Genomic DNA, 23,966 nt, shown 5'->3' on the forward strand with positions numbered 1-23,966 from the left:
TACAAATAACGTGCCGTTCCCCCTCCTTCCATTTCGTTCTTTTTCTCCCCCTTTCTTTGTCTCTCTCGCTCTCTTTATCTCTCCCCCTTTCTATCTCCCACACACTCCTGTTAGCTTTAGCTTCATGAACGTCACTGCCACTTCTGGCATTCATACGACAAATCCTTCAGAACATTTGAGACCAAGGGACAATCAGTGTGGGAGTGCAACTGATTGTCCTAGCACATATATGCTTTTGGTTTAACTCTGTTTTATTGAATTTCAAACATCTAAATTGGCACATTACAACATGTAGGCTTTTGATGTGGGATTTCGCTATTTCACCACATTCTGGCAAGTCACAAAATAAATAGGGAGAGCCAAGTCGGAGAGGAGCCACAGGTCACACTTAGTTATAAGGCTCGAGGCACAAGCTGATCCATCAACCGATAACACTGTGTAAAAGATGCAGCAAACGTTACTTAAAAACAAGGCATATGCTCTTTTATATCTAAAAATAGGTTATTTCTTGAACACCTGTGCTTCGCTTTTTTTCATTACATATACTGCAATGGCATTTGTTAATAGTAATACATACATTTTACCAATAAAGCTTCCATTTCCAGAGCCCGGACAACATGTCAACTCTGGGGGTGTTGGGTTTATGGGTTTTATCACTAATCCGACAAGTTTGCTGAAAATACCACTGTTAGTCCCAGTATTGTTCAGTGTTGCTTTTACAGGTAGTGTGATCAGGTGCAATTGAATGTTTTTCTTTGTATCTCTTCTTCACCAATTAAAAATCAACAATGTTTTTTTTCTTTTAATCCACATTGTGCTTGTTTTCCACTGTGTATCCTGGCACATCACATCACTTTGCTACGTGTACGGAAGTGAACAATCACTGGAAACAAACACTTTTATAATTCTGCAAATATTGTTATCTGTTTTTCTTCTTTACTGCTATTCGGGTCTTTTATCATCTGGTATTTCAATGGCCTACATAATTTGAATGTTATCTTTTTCCGTAATTCATTGCTCTCACAATAACTGCACTGTTCAGCTCTTGTCTATGTCCTCAGAAGGGTCAATATTACTTTTGATTTTCTTAAGTTCTTTCCGGAATCTCTTCATCTCTAGGATTATTTCTATGTGAGTTAAATGAAGTGGTGTATTCACTGAGGGCTGTGTGGGATCGAAAATTGACAAAAGCCCTTCTCACTTTCAGTGCCCTTCTATGTTTTCCCCGTGTGTTCGCTGATGACTTTGTAGCTCTAATCGTCGACTAAAGCTCTTTCCACATTCTTTGCACTTGAGTGGCTTTCCCTCTGTGTGTGTTTGTTGATGTTTTCATGGGGTTTATAACTGACTAAAGCTCTTCAAACATTCACAGCAATCATATAGTTTTGCCCCCGTGTGTGTTCGCTGATGTGTTTGTAGGTTTGATAATTTACTAATGCTCCTCCCATATTCATTGCACTTGAATGGTTTTTCCCCTGTGTGAGTTTGCTGATGATACCTTAATGCTGAAGAGCTGCAAAAACTACGGTCACATTCACTACAATGATAGGGTTTTCCCCTGTGTGTGTTCGCTGCTGACTTTTTAGGTGTGATAACTGACTAAAGCTCTTTACACATTAATTGCTTAATTGCACTTGAATGGTTTTTCCCCTGTGTGTGTTCGCTGATGTTTTTGGAGGTTTGATAAGTGACTAAAGCACTTTGCACATTCACTGCACTTGAATGGTTTTTCCCCTGTGTGTATTCGCTGATGTTGTTGGAGGTTTGATAAGTGACTAAAGCACTTTGCACATTCACTGCACTTGAATGGTTTTTCCCCTGTGTGTATTCGCTGATGTTGTTGGAGGTTTGATAAGTGACTAAAGCACTTTGCACATTCACTGCACTTGAATGGTTTTTCCCCTGTGTGTGTTCCATTATGACTTTGAAGGTGTGATAACTTACTAAAGCACTTTGCACATTCACTGCACTTGAATGGTTTTTCCCCCGTGTGTATTCGCTGATGTTGTTGGAGGTTTGATAACTGACTAAAGCACTTTGCACATTCACTGCACTTGAATGGTTTTTCCCCTGTGTGTGTTCGCTGATGACGTTTTAGGTTTGATAAGTGACTAAAGCTCTTCCCACATTCATTGCACTTGAATGGTTTTTCCTCTGTGTGTATTCGCTGATGTTTTTGTAGGTCTGATAACCGACTAAAGCACTTCCCACATTCACTGCAATGATATGGCTTTTCCCCCGTGTGTGTACGCTGATGTATCTGTAGGGTTGATAACTGACCAAAGCTCTTTACACATTCACTGCACTTGAATGGTTTTTGTCCTGTGTACGTGTGCTGATGAAGCTTGCGTAGTGATGACAAACTAAAGCACTTGCTGCATGTGTGTGATTCTTCTTTCTTGGTTAGTGTCTGTGGGTCGGGTATATATTTGTCTACATCCCCTGACTGTATTTCCTGATGGGCAAACATGGCTGATAAAACACTTGGCTTTTTCTCACACACTTTATATGTGTGCAGTATTTTGCACGTTTGATTTCTGTTTTAACAATAAAATGCGATAGCCACCAAATATTTGCCACACTCCAAATACGTAGAAGGTGTCTTTGTAGGCGATTGTGCCTTTAGATTGGATTATGGCTATGCACGCTTGCGGGTAAAGATGTATCTTCCTTCTGATCGGTGCAAATCGGGACAGTCTGCTGTATTGTAGATACAAGAACTCCTCATTCCTTTACCAGTCAGTTGTCTGGCTCCGCTCTGTTGTGCTCTTCTCTGGTTACTGTGGTTTGTCAGGAAAGAGTTTACAAGTCTCCTAGAGCACGGAATGATGGCTTGTAAGCATCTCAGAAAACAGAGCACTGCAGTAATCACATCATACCGCTCCCATGATCAAAGCTGGTGTTGGGCACTTGTTATTACAGGAGGCGGTTTGTTATTGTTGTTGCCTTAATTTTCCTAAGGTCATTTCTTCGTCTTGTGGCGTGGAGGTGCACAGCTCAGACTCTTACAATCACTGACCTGCCCTTGATACTTCATCCGGGATCTGTCAGTTTATGTGCAGGTTCCTCTGTCGCCGACTGCGCTGATGTTTTCCTGAATACTGTAGCTCAATATTTCTGCTATTATTGAAGATTTACAGCCTTCGTTCATTATTGATGGTCATTTCACACATTCAAGGCTTGTTTTCTGTTGGATGTAAAGATATCTAAAATTACTGAATTGAAACATAATGGAATGAGAATTCACAATGTTCAACTGGTTGTAAAAGACAAATCTCCACACAATGCAGCGCAGCCCTCCCCCCGCGAGGCTACGCTGCGTGGCGCGACAGGGCGGGATGTCAGAACTCCCCGGCCGCTGGTAAATCACTGCCTGCAGCGCGGAATCTACTTGAGCAGAAAAAACTACATTTCCCATGACTCCTTGAGCGTCGCGTGGTAATGACGCTATGCGACCAGGAAGGGGATATCTCGGCGTCAGTGAAGAGACGCCTTGCCGATTATTCGTTCCCGGCGAGCAAGGTAGATTGCTCGTACCTTGTTCTTTGTCTTGTCCTGTCCTTGGTGGACTGCGGTAAGCTCACCAAGCGCATTACGATCTCTGTTGGATATATTTTGGTGGGGCTTAGGAAACGCCCGCATCGGAATTCTGGTGTGCCAATTCCGGAACCCGGGGCACACCGCCCTTTTGGATTATATTGGGAGGGGCTTAGGAAGCGCCCACATTCAAGTTCGGAGACCAGCATATTAAGGTTTCCCCTTTCTGGGGAGGTGCTTGTTTTACGCTACAGTTTTTCCTCAGTGTGGGTGTGTGTTAACCTCCACGTTTTCTTGGATCTGTGTCGGTTGGATACTGAGGCTAAAGTATCCTTGTGCTGATAACACTGTGTGCTTCCTGCTTTTCCTTGCAGAGACGTATCTGCTGGGGAAATTGAGTTTCTTGTACTGATAGCACCGTGTGCTTCCTGCTTTTCCTTGCAGAGACGTATCTGCTGGGGGAATTGAGTTCGTGACACTCTATGAATCAGGCTGGGCTGTACTTTCATATTGTTTAGTTCATTTCTGTTGGAGAGATACCCTATAGACTCCCCGTATTGGTGGTTGAGAGACATAGGGTGCTCAGTGCACTTACTTGTACATTAATATCTCCAAATCGGAGGGGAGGTAGTTTTGTCATTGCTCTGTTTAGAGTGATTATAACGTGACCCCTTACTGGCTTTCAGGTCTCCTTCAATTCCCAGTAGGGTAGGTGTTATCTTTGTTTTCCACATAGTGTACTTTTTGATCCATACTTACAGAGGTGGGCAGGAAGGGGCGTATTGATGGTCTTTTGTTATATATTTAAGCAGGAGAGTCGAGGAGTTGAGAAGAAGCCTGTTTCTGTTATTCTTCGTTCCATTATACCTATATGATTTATCAGGTGGGTGTAAAGCATAACATATCTGATAGAGAACATTTAGGCTTAGGGTGCTTCTCCCATTGATTCCATGCTTTATATATTCACAGGTATCCAGCTCCAGTTGCCCAGCTGTTCCCCTCCGGACATCCTTATTTTTCCCCCGCTTGATCTCCTTAATAGTCTGTGTTACATTATCCAGACTTGGGATGATCTAGAGGTGGGCCCCTTTTATTGCATCGATCCAATCCTGAGGAGCAACGACATCTGGCCTGACAGAATAATCGGCCCACGAGTTCTTCTCCTCCTGGTTGTATCGATAGAAGGTATGGCCACCTTAGATGATGTCCTGGCAGCTCTAGCCTTAGTCCAAACAGAATTAGCCGCCTCGCAGCAAGCGACCGCCGCACTGCAGGCGCGGTTTGATGCCTCACAGCGTAACCCTTTTGATGCAGGGGCCCCTGCCCCTCAACCTGCCTCAGTAGTGGTAGAAATGCCTTCCCCTGTTCCCTTGGCCCCCCCTGAACGATTTATGGGTGATAGAAAAAAGGTACAAGTATTCATGACCCAGGTGATGTTACATTTCACTTGTAAACCTAAATGTTTCTTAACCAACCAAGCCAGAGTTTCTTTCCTGATTTCCTATCTGGGTGGAGAGGCGGCTCAGTGGGCGGTGCCCATAGTGAAGAATAATGATGCAATTCTCTATGATTGGGATTTGTTCAAAGCCGAGTTTGAAAGAACCTTTGATAGGAGGGCTGAAACATTTTCAGCCGATAAGGAATTGCTTGTCCTTAAACAGGGCTCTTCCGATTTGGTCACTTACCTGAATCATTTTAGAAGGTTGGTAGCGGAAACTGAATGGCCCGAGGCAAAGCGAATGGTTCTGTTCTACCAAGGACTCACAGAAAACCTGAAAGATGTCATTGCCCAGGTCGACCCACAGCCCACCACATGTGCTGCCTTTATCGATTTGGCTTTACGTTTGGACCACAGACTGCGGGAAAGAAAAGGAGAACAAGGAAGAAAGGACAGACCACTTCTTTTGGGTGAAAAACCAGCTACTGGGGACAAACCAGAAGGAAAAGCAGAACCAATGGACATTGGGGTAGTGCGGGCATCCTTAACCCCAAACGAAAGGGAACATCGCCGTAAATTCGGGCTCTGCCTTTATTGTGGAAAGAAGGGACACTTCTTAAGAGAATGCCCTGTGAAACCTAAGGGGGGTCGGTTCCGTTCAGGACAGACTGCAGTGTCCACAGTAGAAAAGGGGTCGGAAAACTCCAACGCTTGAGTGTACCAGAAGGGAGTAACTCGAGCAATCAATTCATCCCTTCAGTGACAGAAATAAACCCCGGGGGAAACCACCTCTTCTTTCTGGACATGGAGTTGTGGATAGATCACAACCCCAAGAACATCAGAGCGATGATAGACTCAGGAGCCACTGGCTGTTTCATGGATCTCGCAGAGGCACGACGTTTGGGGGTGACTCCGGTCACCAAGCTTGTTCCTGAGGTCGTCTTTGCTGTGGACGGACATGAACTGGAATCCGGCCCTATCAATCAACACACGCCGGATTACGAGATGTGGTATGGGGATTCTCATACGGAAGTCATATCGTTCAATCTCATCCACGCCCCTTCTTACGGGGTTATATTAGGACTCCCATGGTTGAAAAAACATGAGCCCACCATCGGGTGGACGGATCAGTCTTTGATTTTCTGCTCCGATTATTGCCAAGAACACTGCCTTCGAGAGAATTCACGACCTTCTAGGGTTCTAGCGGCTACCCACCACATCTCCACGGCTGCAGAGAAGGATGTAGAGCTACCTCATTGCTACCAAGAATATGAAGAGGTGTTCAGTAAAATCAAGGCTGAGGTGCTCCCCCCTCATCGTGAATACGACTGCCGTATAGATTTAAAACCGGGGTCTGTGATTCCCTGCGGCAGAATCTACGCTCTATCCCAACCTGAAACCGAACATCTCCGAGAATACTTGGACGACCTCCTGAAGTTGGGATTCATTCGGCCCTCCAGGTCTCCAGCGGCTTCCCCACTCTTTTTTATCCCTAAAGCGAATGGGGAATTACGCTGCTGCATCGATTATAGGGCGTTAAACGCCATAACAATAAAAAATCAGTATCCGCTCCCTTTGATACCTGTATTACTGGAGCAAGTCCGATCCGCCACCATCTACACCAAATTGGACCTTCGAGGGGCTTATCATTTAGTGAGAATGAGAAGTGGCGATGAATGGAAGACCGCTTTTAAAACACGGTACGGGCTTTTTGAGTACATGGTGATGCCCTTTGGGCTCTGTAATGCCCCAGCCTCTTTTCAGTTTTTTCTTAATGAGGTGTTAAGAGACTTTTTAGACATCTTCGTAGTCGTATATATTGACGACATCCTGATTTATTCCAACGGGGAGAGAGAACATCAAAGACATGTAGGTCAAGTCCTTCACGCCCTGCAGCAGAATCATCTATACTGCAAATTAACGAAGTGTGAGTTCCATGCCACCACTGTCGAATTCTTAGGGGTCATGCTCACCCCTTCAGGTCAAGTAATGGCGGAACGAAAGATACGTGCTATAGTGGAGTGGCCGAAACCGCACAACGTGAAAGACATTCAAAAACTCCTTGGTTTTGCGAACTTCTATAGAAGGTTTATCGCCCACTTCTCCGACATGGTAACTCCACTCACTAAACTGACCAGGAAGAACACTCCCTTTGTGTGGGGTGTAGCAGAGCAGAACCCCTTTGAACGACTGAAGACGGCTTTCACCACTGCACCGGTGTTAACCCATGCAGATCCGAAACTTCCTTTTGTAGTCGAAGCGGATGCTTCCGAACTGGCTGTCGGAGCAATACTTTCTCAAAGGAATGAGAGTACAGGTCATCTCCATCCAGTCGCATTCATGTCTCGTAAATTGAACAACGCAGAGTGCAACTACACCATTGCGGAAAAAGAACTGCTAGCAATAAAGGATGCCTTCACTGAATGGAGGCATTGGTTGATGGGAGCCTCTCACCAGATTACGGTATACACCGACCACCGTAACTTACAATTCATGCGAGCAGCGCGTCACCTTACTCCCAGGCAGTTACGCTGGATGTTGTTTTTTGCCGAATTTCATTTCATGGTCACTTTTCGTCCAGGTTGCGACAACCGGAAGGCAGACGCTCTCTCCCGTCCAGAAAACAGCCCAACAGTACCAGTGGTGTCGGAGAAAAGCATCATTGATCCCATGAAAGTGGTAGGAGTGATACACTCGGAGGAGTTTCTTCAAAAAGTCAAGAGAGGAATACAAACCTTTGTTTGGAAAACATGGATCCGCCTACATCCCGAATGGAAAATAAGACAAGGGTTGCCAAGAAAAGGCAAGCAGCTGCTCCTTCCTACGCAAGCATTAAGACAACAGGCCTTCAAATGGTGTCACGATCTGCCGTGTGCTGGTCACACAGGAGGAAAGAAGACCCTGGAGAAACTGTTACGTATGTACTGGTGGCCTACTATCCGTCCTGATGTTTTTGCTTGGGTGCAACGCTGTGACATTTGTTCTCAGGCCAAGACTGATCATCGTCCAACACAGGGACTGTTACAGAGCATGCCAACTCCTGTGAGTCCTTGGGAGAGCTTTTCTGTGGACTTTGTAGTTGGTCTCCCTAAAGATCGGGGTATGACAGCTATTGTGGTAGTCGTGGACTATTTAACTAAACTGGGTCACTTTATAGCCTGCAAAGGGGTTCCAACAGCCGGCCAGCTTGCCCAGTTGTTACTGCTTCATATAGTCAGATTACATGGACTACCGTTGGTCATCGTTTCGGACAGGGGAGCCCAGTTCACTACTAAGTTTTGGAGGGTTTGGTGTAAGAAACTAGGCATTGCTTCCTCCTTATCCACCAGTTTCCATCCCCAAACTGACGGGCAAACAGAAAGGCTAAATCAGACACTCAAGCAATACCTGAGATGCTTTGTTGACACCACTACTGAGGCATGGGTTGACTGGTTATGGACTGCAGAAGTGTCATATAATGATGCTATCCATTCCTCTACCTCTTACACGCCGTTTTTCTGTACTTACGGGTTTCATCCTAGATTCGCCCCTTTGAGTATCCCCTCAGCAGAAGTTCAGATCCCTCAGTTACAGACTCGTTTGGTTCAGTTGAGGGACACGGTAATGCAGGCCAGAAAGAACCTGGAGAAAGCGAAAAAATCTTATAAAGCCCAGGCCGATAAACACCGCAGGTCTTGTCCTCTTTACGCTAAAGGAGACTGGGTATGGTTGTCTACCAGAAATATCCGCTTTCGCAGATATAGTGTATTCAACCCTCGGTTTATAGGCCCTTACCAGGTAATCCGACACATTAACCCTGTGGCTGTGAAGCTGCGCCTTCCGGTGCATTTTCGAATCCATCCGGTGTTCCATGTGTCTCTACTCAAGCCAGCATTGAGTCCCCGTTCTAAAGCCCCTGTGCCTGTGATGGTTCGTCAGGATGTTGAGTATGAAGTACGGAGCATTCTAGACGCTCGCAGGGTGCGGGGCAAACTCCAGTATTTGGTAGCATGGAGAGGATATGGGCCGGAGGAGGACTCCTGGGAACCTGTTGGCAATGTTCATGCCCCTAGGCTGGTTAGGAGATTCCATCAGACCCATCCGGGCAAGCCAGGTGGCAGTCAGTGAACCTTGCGGGAGGGGGGGTGTTCTGTCAGAACTCCCCGGCCGCTGGTAAATCACTGCCTGCAGCGCGGAATCTACTTGAGCAGAAAAAACTACATTTCCCATGACTCCTTGAGCGTCGCGTGGTAATGACGCTATGCGACCAGGAAGGGGATATCTCGGCGTCAGTGAAGAGACGCCTTGCCGATTATTCGTTCCCGGCGAGCAAGGTAGATTGCTCGTACCTTGTTCTTTGTCTTGTCCTGTCCTTGGTGGACTGCGGTAAGCTCACCAAGCGCATTACGATCTCTGTTGGATATATTTTGGTGGGGCTTAGGAAACGCCCGCATCGGAATTCTGGTGTGCCAATTCCGGAACCCGGGGCACACCGCCCTTTTGGATTATATTGGGAGGGGCTTAGGAAGCGCCCACATTCAAGTTCGGAGACCAGCATATTAAGGTTTCCCCTTTCTGGGGAGGTGCTTGTTTTACGCTACAGTTTTTCCTCAGTGTGGGTGTGTGTTAACCTCCACGTTTTCTTGGATCTGTGTCGGTTGGATACTGAGGCTAAAGTATCCTTGTGCTGATAACACTGTGTGCTTCCTGCTTTTCCTTGCAGAGACGTATCTGCTGGGGAAATTGAGTTTCTTGTACTGATAGCACCGTGTGCTTCCTGCTTTTCCTTGCAGAGACGTATCTGCTGGGGGAATTGAGTTCGTGACACTCTATGAATCAGGCTGGGCTGTACTTTCATATTGTTTAGTTCATTTCTGTTGGAGAGATACCCTATAGACTCCCCGTATTGGTGGTTGAGAGACATAGGGTGCTCAGTGCACTTACTTGTACATTAATATCTCCAAATCGGAGGGGAGGTAGTTTTGTCATTGCTCTGTTTAGAGTGATTATAACGTGACCCCTTACTGGCTTTCAGGTCTCCTTCAATTCCCAGTAGGGTAGGTGTTATCTTTGTTTTCCACATAGTGTACTTTTTGATCCATACTTACAGAGGTGGGCAGGAAGGGGCGTATTGATGGTCTTTTGTTATATATTTAAGCAGGAGAGTCGAGGAGTTGAGAAGAAGCCTGTTTCTGTTATTCTTCGTTCCATTATACCTATATGATTTATCAGGTGGGTGTAAAGCATAACATATCTGATAGAGAACATTTAGGCTTAGGGTGCTTCTCCCATTGATTCCATGCTTTATATATTCACAGGTATCCAGCTCCAGTTGCCCAGCTGTTCCCCTCCGGACATCCTTATTTTTCCCCCGCTTGATCTCCTTAATAGTCTGTGTTACATTATCCAGACTTGGGATGATCTAGAGGTGGGCCCCTTTTATTGCATCGATCCAATCCTGAGGAGCAACGACATCTGGCCTGACACGGGAGCAGGAAAGCACCATATTTTCAGAGATATGGCTCTCTCCTTCCCTTTCCCTTGCGTCTGCACTGATTACAGAGGGTCTGTGCCATGCACACATCTTAGCACCAGAGCGCTAGGGTGTGTGTGTCTGTGAGTCCAGCATGGGTTTTGTACCGGAAGGACGCCCTTCCTGTACAGATTACTATGCCTCGACACGAGGGAAAGCTTTTACCATGTTGTTTACATGTTGCACAGTGCAGCACACAGGCAAAGTCACAAAAGGAAGGAGAAATTAAAGCATTTCTCCTTCCTTGCACCTAGTTTTGTGGTTGCACAGGAACACCCATGCACCACCCTTGGCAGGCCCCCATGGCACAAAGTAATGCAAAACAATGCTATGCGCAGTGTCATATTACTTTACGGTTATTTCCAGCGCTAAACCAGTTTAGCGCTGGAAAGTAAATTAGGAAAAAAGATTTTGCGCCACTTTTGTGACGCAAACACAGTGCAAAATCTTAGTAAATCTCCCCCTTCTTCTTTATTGCTTTTGAAACTTAGCAAGGAATATTTCATCATACACAGATATTTAACTAAAAGATCTGTTGATCAGGTGACATCTTATTAATGTCTGAAAAGGAGGTGATTTACCAGTGTTCACAGAGTAACTGAGCAAAGTATGGGCGCTCACGTAGCACCCAAGTGCTTGAGGTATAGCTTAAGATAGACGCATATGGTCAAGATTTCATTTAAACAACAATAGAGTTTAGAAAAAGAGATGGATCAGGCTGGGCTGCAGAATTTCCAGTAACTCTTCATGAAGTATACAACAAAAGTAACTCCATTCACACACTTCTTCTCGTTCTTCCATATTCACTTAAGATCATCTCAAATACCAACTCCTGTCTTTACTCTCTGTTCATAAGTCACCTTTGACACTTTCAACAGCTCCCTTGGATCAAGCATTTCTGGTTTCTTCTAACCTGGAAGATTGGAACATTATTGTGGGTTGAGGGGGGTTTCCTATCGCCATAACATCTGTCCATCTCCCTGAAACTAGTGCAGCTTACAGAGCCTGGTTCTGGCCTGGAAGACAACTTTAAAAAGCAAGTCTTTAGTTCTTCCTAGGGTAGATACAGTTCTGTAAGATGCAGCTCTTTCCAGGGCTTTTGTGTAAAACAGAGCGAGGGGTTCACTGTAAGGCCTGTCCGTTACATTACAAGCGCAGATAAGGCAAACAAACGTTGATTCATATAATTTAATATTCAACGATATCAGTCATTTAGTACTTATAGAGAATCCATCACAACCAATAATTTACCTGACATATCCCCGCAGCAGATGTGTGCCTATTACTCTTTTCCCCCCTTTTCCAACATTACATGGCATCTGGCATGACGTTGTCCTTTTGGGGCCCAGGATGCGATTTGTGACCGGATGGGCATTTGGAAGAGCGGGAGGAGGTGTCAGTTATCCATATTTCTCATATTCAAGTTGACCTAATTTCATGTCCTTCGGCCCCCCCACTTCCCTCTGGCTGCACACTCACTCTGTGGGGTTCATCAGAAGTCAGATAACTGCCTCATACTCACTAGGCCATGGATCTCACTTCTTCTACAACACTTATTGCAGACAAAGGGCCTAGTTAGTAGTTTGTCCAACAGATTATTGCCTCAAAACTAGGGGTGGGAATTCCGCTCTGCCAGTGGAGCTCGCGAAGTTTTGCCCACTCCGCACTCTGTGCAGACTTGTTCCAAAAAACTCCATGCAGAGTTCTTTTCTCAAGCGGTTCACCAACGGTAAGGTGGCGAGCGTTTGTGAGAAAATATAATGCGCTAGACCTCCTCCTGGTGAGATTTCGGGAGGTCACAGCAGGTCACGACCACTCGAGTGTTAAAATCTGCCATTCTCGTTGATTAAGCTGCCATTTGATTAGAATATCAATTAGAGTGGCAGAAAACAGCATCGCCCTTGAGAAACAGAATTCCTTTTGCTGGAGTATCTAACACTATATTTGTTAACATGATGTAGCTGCATAGATGTATATCCCCAGATACGCATCATTTTATGTTAGTAATTAAAGGTAGTTTACGTTCCTTGTAAATAGGCCGAGTTGCACCATAGTTAGAAAAGCCGCACAGACTCCATTTTGAATCTGTCGACTCGGGCCTGGGTAGCGATCACGTGTGGTTCTCCCTATACACCAGTCAGGTCCTAATTAGTTGAGTTGCAGTTGAGTTGCAGGACAGCAGAATTCAAGACTGTTTTCCTTCTCTAAGGCCCAAGGTCGCATCTGGCTTTAGAGACGATAAGCACATTCTTGCTGGCGCTGGGCTGTTACTCCCATGTACCGAGACTAAAGGGAGTTACCCTTTCTGACCTTCATTATAATAGTAGAAACAGACTTCTACGCTGGCTTTGTGTGCCATGTATGGCCCTTCCTTGAGATCTCGTACCTATTGGTAGAATGCCAAATATGGTTATTTCATGTAATGTGTGTTTTGTATAAAGGATTGGTCTCATGTGTAAATCAGGAGTCTTCTTGGCGCACTGACTGGGTGTGGACGAGGGGGCTCCTCTGCGCAGAGTTTATTTGATAATAAACGATTGCCTTTTCTTCACTGCCTACTGACTGGTTATTTAGTTAATACATATTGGCTATTGGTAAGTGTTGCCTTGTTCGATATTTTTCCAGTACTTCAGTTGGCGACTCCGCCGGTACTCCATGTTTGGGGTCGTCCTCCCGTAACACAGAGTAAAATATGGACATTAGGAGGAGCGCTCTGGTCGGGGGCGGACTGACTAAAATTTCTTGGCTGAACTCCGCTCTCGGGAACAGAGAGCTCCCTGCTGCTAGTGACCCCTCGCCGGAGTCCTACGGGTGAAACCCAGGAACTGATCCGAGCTGATCTTCAGGAGTGGGCAGTGGAAAACTCACAATCCTATTTTTGGTGCACCAGGTGAGTGTATTGATTTGTTGTTTATGGATTATGCTCTTGAGCGATATTTTGAAATAATTTGATTTTGGTAGGTTGGTGGTCGGCGTACCACGAGGAGTTTTGGAAATCTGACGGGGCAGCATTGAGGCTGCACGGGCAGATGCTCCGCGGACTTGTTTGGTGAATAATAGAGGTTTCAATCTGATGCCTTGGTGTGGCACTTCTAATGCGCACCCGACCGGACTGTCTTCGGAAAAGCTGTGGAGGTAACTGGGTGACTTCTGGACACATCTGAAGCGACGCTAAGGCAGCGGGCTCAGTCAGAATAGTCCTGAAGGTGAACCAGGGATACCCATGGGATGGTCTGTAGGGCGGTTTGTGGTTAATTCCTGTCTGATGACCTCTTGGTAGTCTTTGGACTGCCTGGCTTCTTTGTTTCTGTTTGGTCCGGTGGCTACAGGGTCACAACTTCTCTATGAACGGGAGTCAACGGGCTCCGTTCTTTGGCAGTTTAACATTGATTCAGAATTGAAAAAGGAGAGAAAAACCAATGCCGTCCTTTGTTGTTTGTGACAGATTATGTGCTTAAACTTGTGTGTATGGCGGGGGCGTGGCCTGCAGTGCAGCAGAATGGCCACTTCTTGAGCGAGCTCTGCCGGTCAGAATCTTATCCTATTATTATCCTGCATTTGGGAGTGCCCTCGCATGACCCAAACCTCAAGCTGATATCGGAGGAGACGAAGTGCCATGCCCGCGGTCAAGTGCGGAGCTCGGAGGTCGGCTGCTCATCTCACTTGAGCCCGCTGCCTCATAGGCCCTGATCTGCTGCGACGGTGCGGCCAGATCGAGTTTTGGCGGCTGGAGGGCCGGTTCCCCCGCGGGCGCACTGCAGCTAACGTGACCGGTGAGGCGGAGGGTCCCCTTGTCTCGCTGACAGCAAGTGTGCTATGCGGGGATGTAGGGGCTGTGGAACGGAGGAGGGAAGTGAACTTACCTGCAGCGCTGGCGGACTGCACCTGGAGGCGGTGCTGCTTCGCTGGTAACTGGGCTGCCTGACTGTTGGTGCTGCAGGCTCTCCTGCGCAACGGGGACGTTTGTAGCACCAGGGTGATCTTCCAACATCTGCGGCTGAAAGGGGATCACTGCGGCCGCCATTTTGAGTTGCTCCTTTTGTGGTGGATTGCTGATTGAGGAGGGCGGCTGGGCACTCGGTCCTGGAGAACTCTGAGAAGGTCAGGCGGTTGACTGCATCCTTTCTTTACCTCTGACATCACCATAGCAAACGGGGAAACCTGTTGGGCACCAGAGGTGCTGTCCTTGCTATTTTGCCACCATAAGCCACATTGCGCACTGTACACGATGGAGGCGCTGTGCCCCGGGGGCAGAATGCACCATGGAAAGGCCCTGAAGGTCCGCTGATTGTGCTCTCTGGACACACTGGTGCACTAGCGAGCAGAGATATCGCCCCCGCTGCCGGTGCTGGTGTCTGAGGTGGTCCGCCTCTGTGAGGCGCATGGCAGGTGGCGGCGGAGAGTGCGCCCCTCGGCTATGCACCCCAGAGTTTGCTGGTGTGGGATTTATCGGCTATCTGGGGTGCGGTCCACTGGTGTGCTCCTTATACGCCCTCAGCTTTACTAGTGCAGGGCTGTGTAAACACCCATGCCTAGCGCCCTGCGACACGTGCACCATGGGGCGCCAGGACGGCAAGCAGCCGAAACTCACCCTCGAGAACAGACGTGTCACTAAGCAGGGTGCCGCAGAGTCGGAAACGCAGGCCGATGGATCCGGAGAACAGGATACGGATGACCAGAGTCCGGACCTCCAGACACTTATGTTAGACAAGCGCACAAGTCTCCGCAACATAGATGCCAAACTTGACAACTTGACATCCAAACTTGATGCGGTAAAAACGCAGGTTACCACTCATGAGACGCGTTTGGATGTGCTTGAGAACCGTCACACAGAATGTCACGAAGTCCAAGTTGAAACGAAGGAGCAACTGCTCCAAATGGATAAGCTCCTGGGCGTCATACGCGCCAAAAATGAGGACTTGGAAGCCAGGTCAAGGGGCATTAACCTATGTGTCAAGGGAATACAGGAGACGACCGCTATCACCAAGTTGGAGACGTACATCATGGACCTCCTCCACGAGTTGTTTGACCCACACCTCTCCGCGGTGTTCGTGGTGGAGAGGGCGCACAGTTCGCTGGGCCCAAGACCTCCGGTGGGGACTGCACCGAGGCCCATTATTGCCAAACTTCTGAACTCTCAGGACAGAGACATTATCCTGCGTTTAGCTAGGGAGAAGGGCCAAATCACGCACAAGGGGAATAACCTGTCCTTTTACCCTGACTTTACACCGGCGGTGCAGGTGGCGAGACGGGAGTTCCTCCCTGCAAAGCGCATCTTGCTACAAGCACAGATCCCCTATTCTCTATTGTATCCCGCAAAGCTGAAGGTGTCTGTGGGCGGGAAGCTTCACTTTTTCACGGATGCCAAATCAGCACTCAAATTCGCAAAACATTTGGGTGTAAAGCCATCCAAGAAGAAGCAGTTGGAAACGGAGGCGTCTGGAGGTGCTTTGAGCGATAATGACTGACAGGGGTATCGTATGGTCACTATGTGCATCGCGTCTCAACTCTCACTCAGGGGACCATGATGGTCTATTTGTTCTATTTTGTGTGGTCCAATGTTTACTTCACGTACAGTTCTTCCTTGTGTTTTGAATACCTACAGTTTGGGGAAGGCTGAGGTCTCCTTTGTACTTCTGACCACCTTGTGTGATGCTCCCACTTTTGATGTTGAATGTTCTGTGGGCTGAATTCGGGGATATAGGGTGGGATAATCTACAACCTGTTTGGGGGGTTGGAGTGTGTGGTGGGCGGATGGGAGGGGTTGTTTTGTTATGTAATGCCAGTCATTTGGTTCTCTGGTGCCAGATTGTTCCATCTTCTGTTCAGGTTGTGTCCGGGAATGAGGGAGGCAAAGGTATTCTTTGATGTAGTTACACATGGCTGCCTCAAATCAGTTGAACTGTCTTACTTGGAATGTCCGTGGTCTAAATGATGGCAGAAAATCTAGACTGGTGCGTGCATATCTAACCCGACACAATGTGGACTTATGCTTATTGCAGGAAACGCACCTAAACCATGCACCGTCACGCAGGCTTTGCCACAGCAGGTGGGGAAATGTATACTCCGCGATTTATTCTAACATTGCCAGAGGGGTGGCGGTATTGCTGCGTCGTGGGCTGGACTGGAAGAAGGGCTTGTCACAGGCAGACCCGGAGGCCCGTTATCTCCTGGTGCAGGGGCTCCTCTGCGGTATGTCCGTCCTAATTGTGGGTATATACGTCCCAAACACCGATTCTCCTGATTTTTTCATTTCACTCTGGTCCAAAATTAAAACCTTTGGCTGCGACACGATCATATGGGGTGGAGATTTCAATGCTATACTAGACTACCAACTTGATAGACGTGGTACTGCCAGGTCCCTGCAGCCCGGCGGCCAGTGCAGCCCTTCTAGAGATAATGGCAGTGGGAGATCTAGTTGACATTTGGAGGCATAGGAATGTCGGGTTACGGGAGGGCAATTGTATCACGGAACACCTCAAAGCCTGGTCTTGTCTTGACTATTGGCTGCTGTCCCGGGACATGGCTGCCTGCACAGTTGAAGTCAAGCATTTGCCCCGTTCCCTGTCTGATCATGCCCCGTGCCTGCTGCGGCTGACGCTGCCCACTATGTATAAGCGCGCATTTGCTTGGAGACTACCGCCACATGCCCTACTTGACGAGGCCTTTAAGGCAGAGATAGGTAATGACATTGCAGATTATTTTCAGAACAACACAGGGTCAGTCGATACTGAAAGTGGGCTGTGGGAGGCCTTTAAAGTGGTTATAAGGGGTCAGTGCATCTCAAGACAGTGCTTAAAGCATTAAGGGGCTCCCTGGCTTCCCTGGAAGCTGACATTAAGAAACTTGAAATGCAGTATTTTGCCGAGGAGGACTGTAATGTCTCGGGGCTGTTGAAGGCTACACTGTTAGATTATGCAGAGGAGGCACAGCGCGAGGTTAAGTTTTTAGGGAAATATGCAGAGGCGGGAGGTATGGTGAGGGGGACAATCCTGGGCGCACATTGGCAAACATGATCAGGCCTTCCGGGTTGGCGACACACATACACGAGATAAAGGAAATGTCCGGTAATGTCGTGAGGGGGCAAGATGAGATATTGAGAATGTTCTCTGGGTTCTACTCTCACTTATATACTGCCACCTTAAGTGACTGCTCGGAGGGGTTGGGGTCCTTTCTTGAATTTATAGAGCTAGCTTGGTTTAATGTTACATATAGGAAATATATGGACCTCCCGATCACAACTGAAGACGTAGCAATAGTAATAAAAAGTATGCCCCCAAATAAGGCGCCAGGCCCTGATGGACTGACTGCTGCCTTTTACAAAACCTATTCGGAGGTACTTGCACCCAGACTGCTGGCGGTGTACGAAGAGGCGTTAGAGGTGGGCAAGCTGCCTGAGTCAACGAGAGAAGCCCTAATCGTCACATTGCTTAAACCGGGCAAAGCAGAGGACGAACTACACTCTTACAGACCCCTCTCATTGATTAATGTTGATACCAAAATTTTCGCCAAGTTGTGGGCTAACCGCTTGCAGCCCTTGTTGCCACCCATAGCTCGCCCCAATCAATCGGGGTTCATCCCGGGCAAGAAACGTCGCATAATTTACATAACATTTTCTCTACATTACACTATCTACACCCGAGTGTACATGCAGCCGTGGTGTTTTTAGACGCCACGAAAGCGTTCGACACCCTAGAATGGTCATTTCTGTTTACGATCCTTGCTAATATTGGATTTAGCCCGCTTTTCATAAGTAAGATTCGCCTGTTATACACTGCCCCTAGTGCCTGGATACAAGTTAACGGGATGACTTCTGATCCCTTGCCCATCTCGCGGGGCATGTGGCAGGGATGTCCTCTGTCCCCACTGCTATTTGCTATAGCGATGGAACCCCTGGCAGCCCGCATACGGCAACACCACACTGCGCGAGGAATTGGTTTTACCTCCCGAAGCCTGTTAATATCACTATATGCTGATGATGTGACCCTGTATCTTGTGGATCCCGAGGTCAATTTGGATCCGGTTCTGCGTGAGTTTTTCCGGATTGGAGGGCTGGCAGGTATCTGCATAAATTGGTCCAAGTCAGTTGTGCTCCCCCTGACAGACAGCACCCCTGTAGTTGTCTCTGAGTTCCCCTTGAGGTGAGAGGAAGACAAGGTGAAATACTTGGGGATCTGGATAAGCAGGAATTTTCAAGAAATCTGGAATATGAATTATGGGCGTGCTATGACTTGGCTCGAAAGTAAAGTGAAGTTGTCGGCGGGGCTACCCCTGTCTCTTACTGGGCGGATTGCCTTGGTAAAAATGGTCGTGTTACCCAAATTTCTGTACCTTTTTGTAAATGTCCCAATCCCCCTGATGTCCCATTTTTTTGCTATGCTGAAATCGCAGCTTGTCACACTGGTGTGGGCGGGTGGGAAGGCCAGGGCAGCCTGGGATGTGCTATTGCTGCCTTTGCAACAGAGTGGCTTGGGGGCCCCGGACATGCACCTATATGCACTATGCGCTCAGGCTCAGTTTTTGAATTTTTGGGTGCACCCCACCCCATTCAAACCACATGTAGCTGTAAATCAGGACAACGTGGCACCAAACCCGCTCCAGGTGGCAGTCTGTGCGAAGGCAAGGCGTCCCAGGGGGGAGGTTAAAACAGCTGAGATGGTAAAGTGGGCATGGGAGGAGCTGTGGAAAAGGGCCGGTGTGCCGCTACTGTATGCACCATCGTTGTCCTTGGTACAGAATCCCCTATTGCCCTGCATTAAGGGAGGCATGGGTAAGTCTGAGCAGTGAATTTCCGCGGGTTCCTCCAGCAATTCAAGCGCTAGAAATGATAGTGAGCTCCCCTCTCCACGTAACTTGATAACTAGAATATACAGGCAAATGCAGAACAGTGCACCCATAGTACAGATCACAGCCCTGCAAAAATGGAACATTGAGCTAGACTTCCCGCTCACTGAGAAGCAGTAGTCCTTTTGTTGTGGGCAACTCACTGAACTGTCCCCTAATTACAAGCTGCTTTGATACATTTCAAATATCTGCACCGCTTCTATAGGACTCCGGTCAGTTTACACAGAATGGGGCTCCAGGAGGATGATTGTTGCTGGAGATGTAGGCACTCCTGCGCTATGTTTTTGCACATGCCATGGTCATGTAACAAACTGGTGGACTATTGGTCATCGGTGTTTGAGTCCATTAACAAGATTGTGGGGCGCGCTGATGCCACGTCCCCTGAGTTAGCGATCCTGGGATATGTGAAACAAACTGTACCCAAATTCAGGAAATTACACGCTATGCTATTGCTGTATGCTAAGCGACAGGTGGCAAAGCATTGGGGGGGGCGGAGTGCGCCGTCAGTCAGGAGCTGGCTGGCGTCACGTATGGGCACACGCAGCTGGGCACCTTTTGGTCACCTCCAGACCACGTGATATCTGGGAACCGTTTCTTCAGTGGCAGCGGGAGAATCAATGTGATAATGGGTCTGATGGAAGAGTTGGTGATTGAGCGGATCATTTATTAACTTCATGCCACATTGTACAGAGCATTGAGCTGGGTGGGGGCTCCCTGATGGGCGGGATGCATGGGCGGTTGACTTGCACTTTTTGCAATTTTTACCCTGTACTCTGCTGAGGCTTTTGTTATGTGCATTGATGAACTGCTGTAGTACGGACTGCAGACAAATGCGGCTATTTGAAAGTGTGTAATGTGTTCCTGATGATGACACAACGTTATGCTGTGATTTTTATTTCTAACTATCACACAATGTCTGCACTTGGTTACATCATTGTAAATGTATATTGACTGGCAAAATTGAGTTTGTTTACTGTTGTATACAGTATTGAAAATGCTAATAAAACAAAAAAACAAAAAAACTTGTGTGTATGGCTGGTGTGAAGCGAATGAAGATTGAGAATGAATAAAACGTGGCCATGTTCTGATTGTGTGTGACGGAGCGTGAAGAGCGATCATCTCAAAATGTCGTGTTTTAGTAAAACATGTTTTGGATGTTGTTGTCGGCGAAAAAATACACGATTAGATGAAAGTCAACCTGCTCCGCCAGAAGGCAGCCCAAACTTTGATATGTATGTGAAGCATGGTGTTACGCCCATATTATTTAGTAATTTATGGCACCGATATACTAAAGATAATGAAGAATTACAATGGCCCCTAACTGGTTCTTTCGATGAAAAGAAAATACAGTATTTACAGGACTGGTTGTTCTCTAAGAGAAGTAGACAGTAAATGTTTGATTCTCTGCAGTTATGGCAGAGGGAGGCAAAACGCCGCCGATTTAGAGAAGAAAAATGGTCAAAATACAGAATGGACAGACCATAACGTAGAAAGCTATAGCGTACGATAAAGAACAAACTGAGAAGAAGATTGAATGTTAAGATAGACAGTTTTGATTACAGGCAGATAAAAGTTATACAGCCCGGCCTGAAGCAGAAGACGAAATATAGGACTAATTGAACGTACGCCCTCCACCCCCCTTTGCTCCACAGTGAGTGTACCCTGCGATACCCTTGGCCAGCGCCCCCGGTGCACCTGTCATGCTAGCCACGGCCCCTGTGTCCCCTGCCTCTCCTGTACCAGCTGGAACTATTCTTACTCCCTCCTCTACGGCATCTGTTACAGCAACATTATTGACAGACGATCCATTGACCTATGTCACGTCCTCAATGACATTGATCTCCCATTCGTCCTCTGTAGCTTGACCTTCTCAGTCGGCCACTTCAACTCCTGCCAGAATAGATTCGACCCCCTCCCATGCTCCCGGGTTAGGGGGTGTTCGACGATTATATACACGAGCTGTTGTGGGATATCAGGAGAAGCAAATGGTAATAGACTAGGCGTCCCAATGGGTGCGGAATACTATCTATACTATCGAGGATATTTGGGGAACTATAAAGGATTACGAACCGGTTATGCAGCAATATGCATTAGAAACTATGGCTAACCGGTTGATTTCACCATGGGAACAATGTTTTGAGGATGGGAGAGCTCCCCAGGTTTTATATGATATAGTGGATCGGGCCCATAAGTTTGAACTAGGACAGGAATATGTATATGGGAATTTGGTTACCATTATGCGATATCGGCAAAGATTAATTACAAAAAGTCCTATATGGGATTCTCAGCATCCTATGCAACAAATGGCTCTTGTTTTAAGTTACCAGATGGCACGACGACAGCTGCGTATGCAATTACAACTCTGCGTACTGTAGTTGAAACGTCTCGAGTCCCCTATCATTCTGCACAGGCAGCTGAGCTAATGGCCCTGTTACGAGCATGTGAGCTGAGTGAGGGACTGGTGGTAAAAATGTATACTGTTAGCCAGTATGCCTTCGGTGTGGCTCATAGTTTTGGGAAGCTGTGGGCGGAAAGGGGGTTCTTTACTTCTCATGACCAATGAATACAACATGGCCCACTAATATTAAGGCTGTTGACTGCATTGACCTTGCCCCGGAAGGTAGCAATTGTTAAATGTAGTGCCCATAAAACTATAGTGGACACTGTGGGAGAAGGAAATGCTTTCGCTGACCAGACTGCAAAAGACACAGCTAGATCACAAATGTCCCCTATGTATGTAAATTCAGCCAGATGGGTGGAGGAGTCTGATATGTTTGATAACACCATGGAGAGTGTCCGAGAAATGCAGAAGGAAGCTACCCCTGATGAATTGGCCCGATGGGAAAATGTAGTAGGGAGGTTTGATGAAAATGGTTGCTAGGTTGATTTAAGTGAAAAACAGCGATGGATGCTTCCTAATGCTTTTGTTAATGCTGTAGTGACAATGGCACATGGGACCGCTCACATAGGAGCAAAAGGAATTTGTAGTCTATTAGACCCAGTTTGGAATAATCCCAATATTTCCAAAATTGCCGTTCATCTGGTTCAACATTGCATGGTTTGTTTACGACATAATCCTGGAGGGAGGGGACATGTTCTTAGTGGGAATTTTGCACCACCCTCTTTACCTTTCGAGGTGCTCCAAATGGATTATATCCAACTGGAGAGAGTGAATAACGTTTAGTATGTCCTGGTAGTGGTTTGTGCGTTCAGTAAATGCATAGAAGCTTACCCTACGAAGGAAAATACTGCACTGGCAACTGCAAAGGCCCTAAACAAGGAATATTTTCCAAGATATGGGGTCCCTCGGGTCATTTGGTCAGACAACGGGACCCACTTCAATGCTGATCTTATCAGGCATATTTGTAATGGATTGCACATAAATCAGAAGTTTCATGCTGCTCGACATCCTCAGTCAGCTGGGTTGGTTGAAAAATATAACGGGATTTTGAAGTTAAAGATGGCTAAAATTCAGGAGAGTACTGGGCTGCGATGGCCAGATACATTGCCTTTGGCCCTAATGTCTATACGTATGACCCCCCATTCCCGTTCAGGCCTGTCCCCATATAAGGTCATCTTTGGATGACCAGCTAACGTTTGGGGTGTTCCCCGTCCGAGAGGTTTTAGAGAAATAGACTACCCAATGATGACAGATTATTTGAATGCATTGACTAAAGATCTTCGTTCTATCCGTCAACAGGTATCTGATACATTGCAGCCCCTGCCGGAGGGTCCAGGACATCGTTTGGAGCCCGGCCAGTGGGTGATGGTAAAAAATGATCAGCGGAAATCGAGTCTTGAGCCTAGGTGGAAGGAACCAGTACAAGTTTTACTGGCCACCCGAACAGCCGTGAAGGTGACCGGACAGAAGCACTGGGTCCACGTGGCCCACCTCAAAAGGGTGCCTCTCCCTCTTCTATTTGATCGCCTGAATTCAGAAGGAATATTGACCCAGGAAAGTGAAAGAGTTCCTTGTGTGGTTCCTTTTTCCGACGCCCAGTAAATCGAAGGGCAAGAAAGGGGAGCCGAGAGCACGAGAGAGGCTGCATCATCAGGTGCGGAATTGGCCTCTGAATCTGCTGCTCCAGTTGTTGAACGAAAGGTTCATTGAAAATTTGATACCTCGGAGGCTTCCACATCTGTTTTGTTTAATGATCAAGAATTGCCAGGTTAAGCTCGATACAACCTGCGGCCCAGAAACCGACACGGTACTCCCACTAATTTTAGGAGATAGGGAAAGACTTTGGTAGCAGGGACTTGTTAGAGAATTTGGGGGTACTGAGCGAGACACTGGACTGAACACGTTGAGAGATGGAACTTTGTGTTGCTCTGTTCAGAAAGAAAGACTGAAAAGAAAAGAAAGGGGGCCAGGATGTAATTGGAGAAACTAGCGGACGAGAGGATCTGTTCTTTTGATGAACAATAGGAGCCTGCCTGTGAGGCTCTAGACGGACACAGGAAAGAAGCACCCTCTGGCAGGACGGACTGCATATTTTTTTTAGAATAATTTGGACTTTTAGTTAGGATGTACCCTTTTGGCCGATTTATTCCTGAGGAGGAGCGTCCTCTTGCTCCTCAATATATGCCTATCTATGGGCCCGATTCACAGAATGAACTTAAGACTCAATCCTAAAC

General features: G+C 47.1%; 1 protein-coding gene across 1 annotated transcript in view; it reads right to left on the bottom strand.

Moving 5' to 3' along the window:
- Nucleotides 1-1,624: 1,624 nt before the first annotated feature.
- The window catches only part of LOC144805624 (uncharacterized), a 60,387-nt gene continuing 38,045 nt past the window's right edge, over nt 1,625-23,966 (bottom strand). The window contains exon 3 of the mRNA XM_078672147.1: nt 1,625-3,187. Within this exon, the coding sequence (XP_078528273.1) occupies nt 1,625-2,470 (846 nt within the window). The 5' untranslated portion in view covers nt 2,471-3,187. The remainder of the gene's footprint in view (nt 3,188-23,966) is intronic.

This window comes from Lissotriton helveticus (genome assembly GCF_964261635.1).
Source record: "Lissotriton helveticus chromosome 1_1 unlocalized genomic scaffold, aLisHel1.1 SUPER_1_unloc_16, whole genome shotgun sequence".
In the NCBI taxonomy this organism is placed as follows: Eukaryota; Metazoa; Chordata; class Amphibia; order Caudata; family Salamandridae; genus Lissotriton; species Lissotriton helveticus.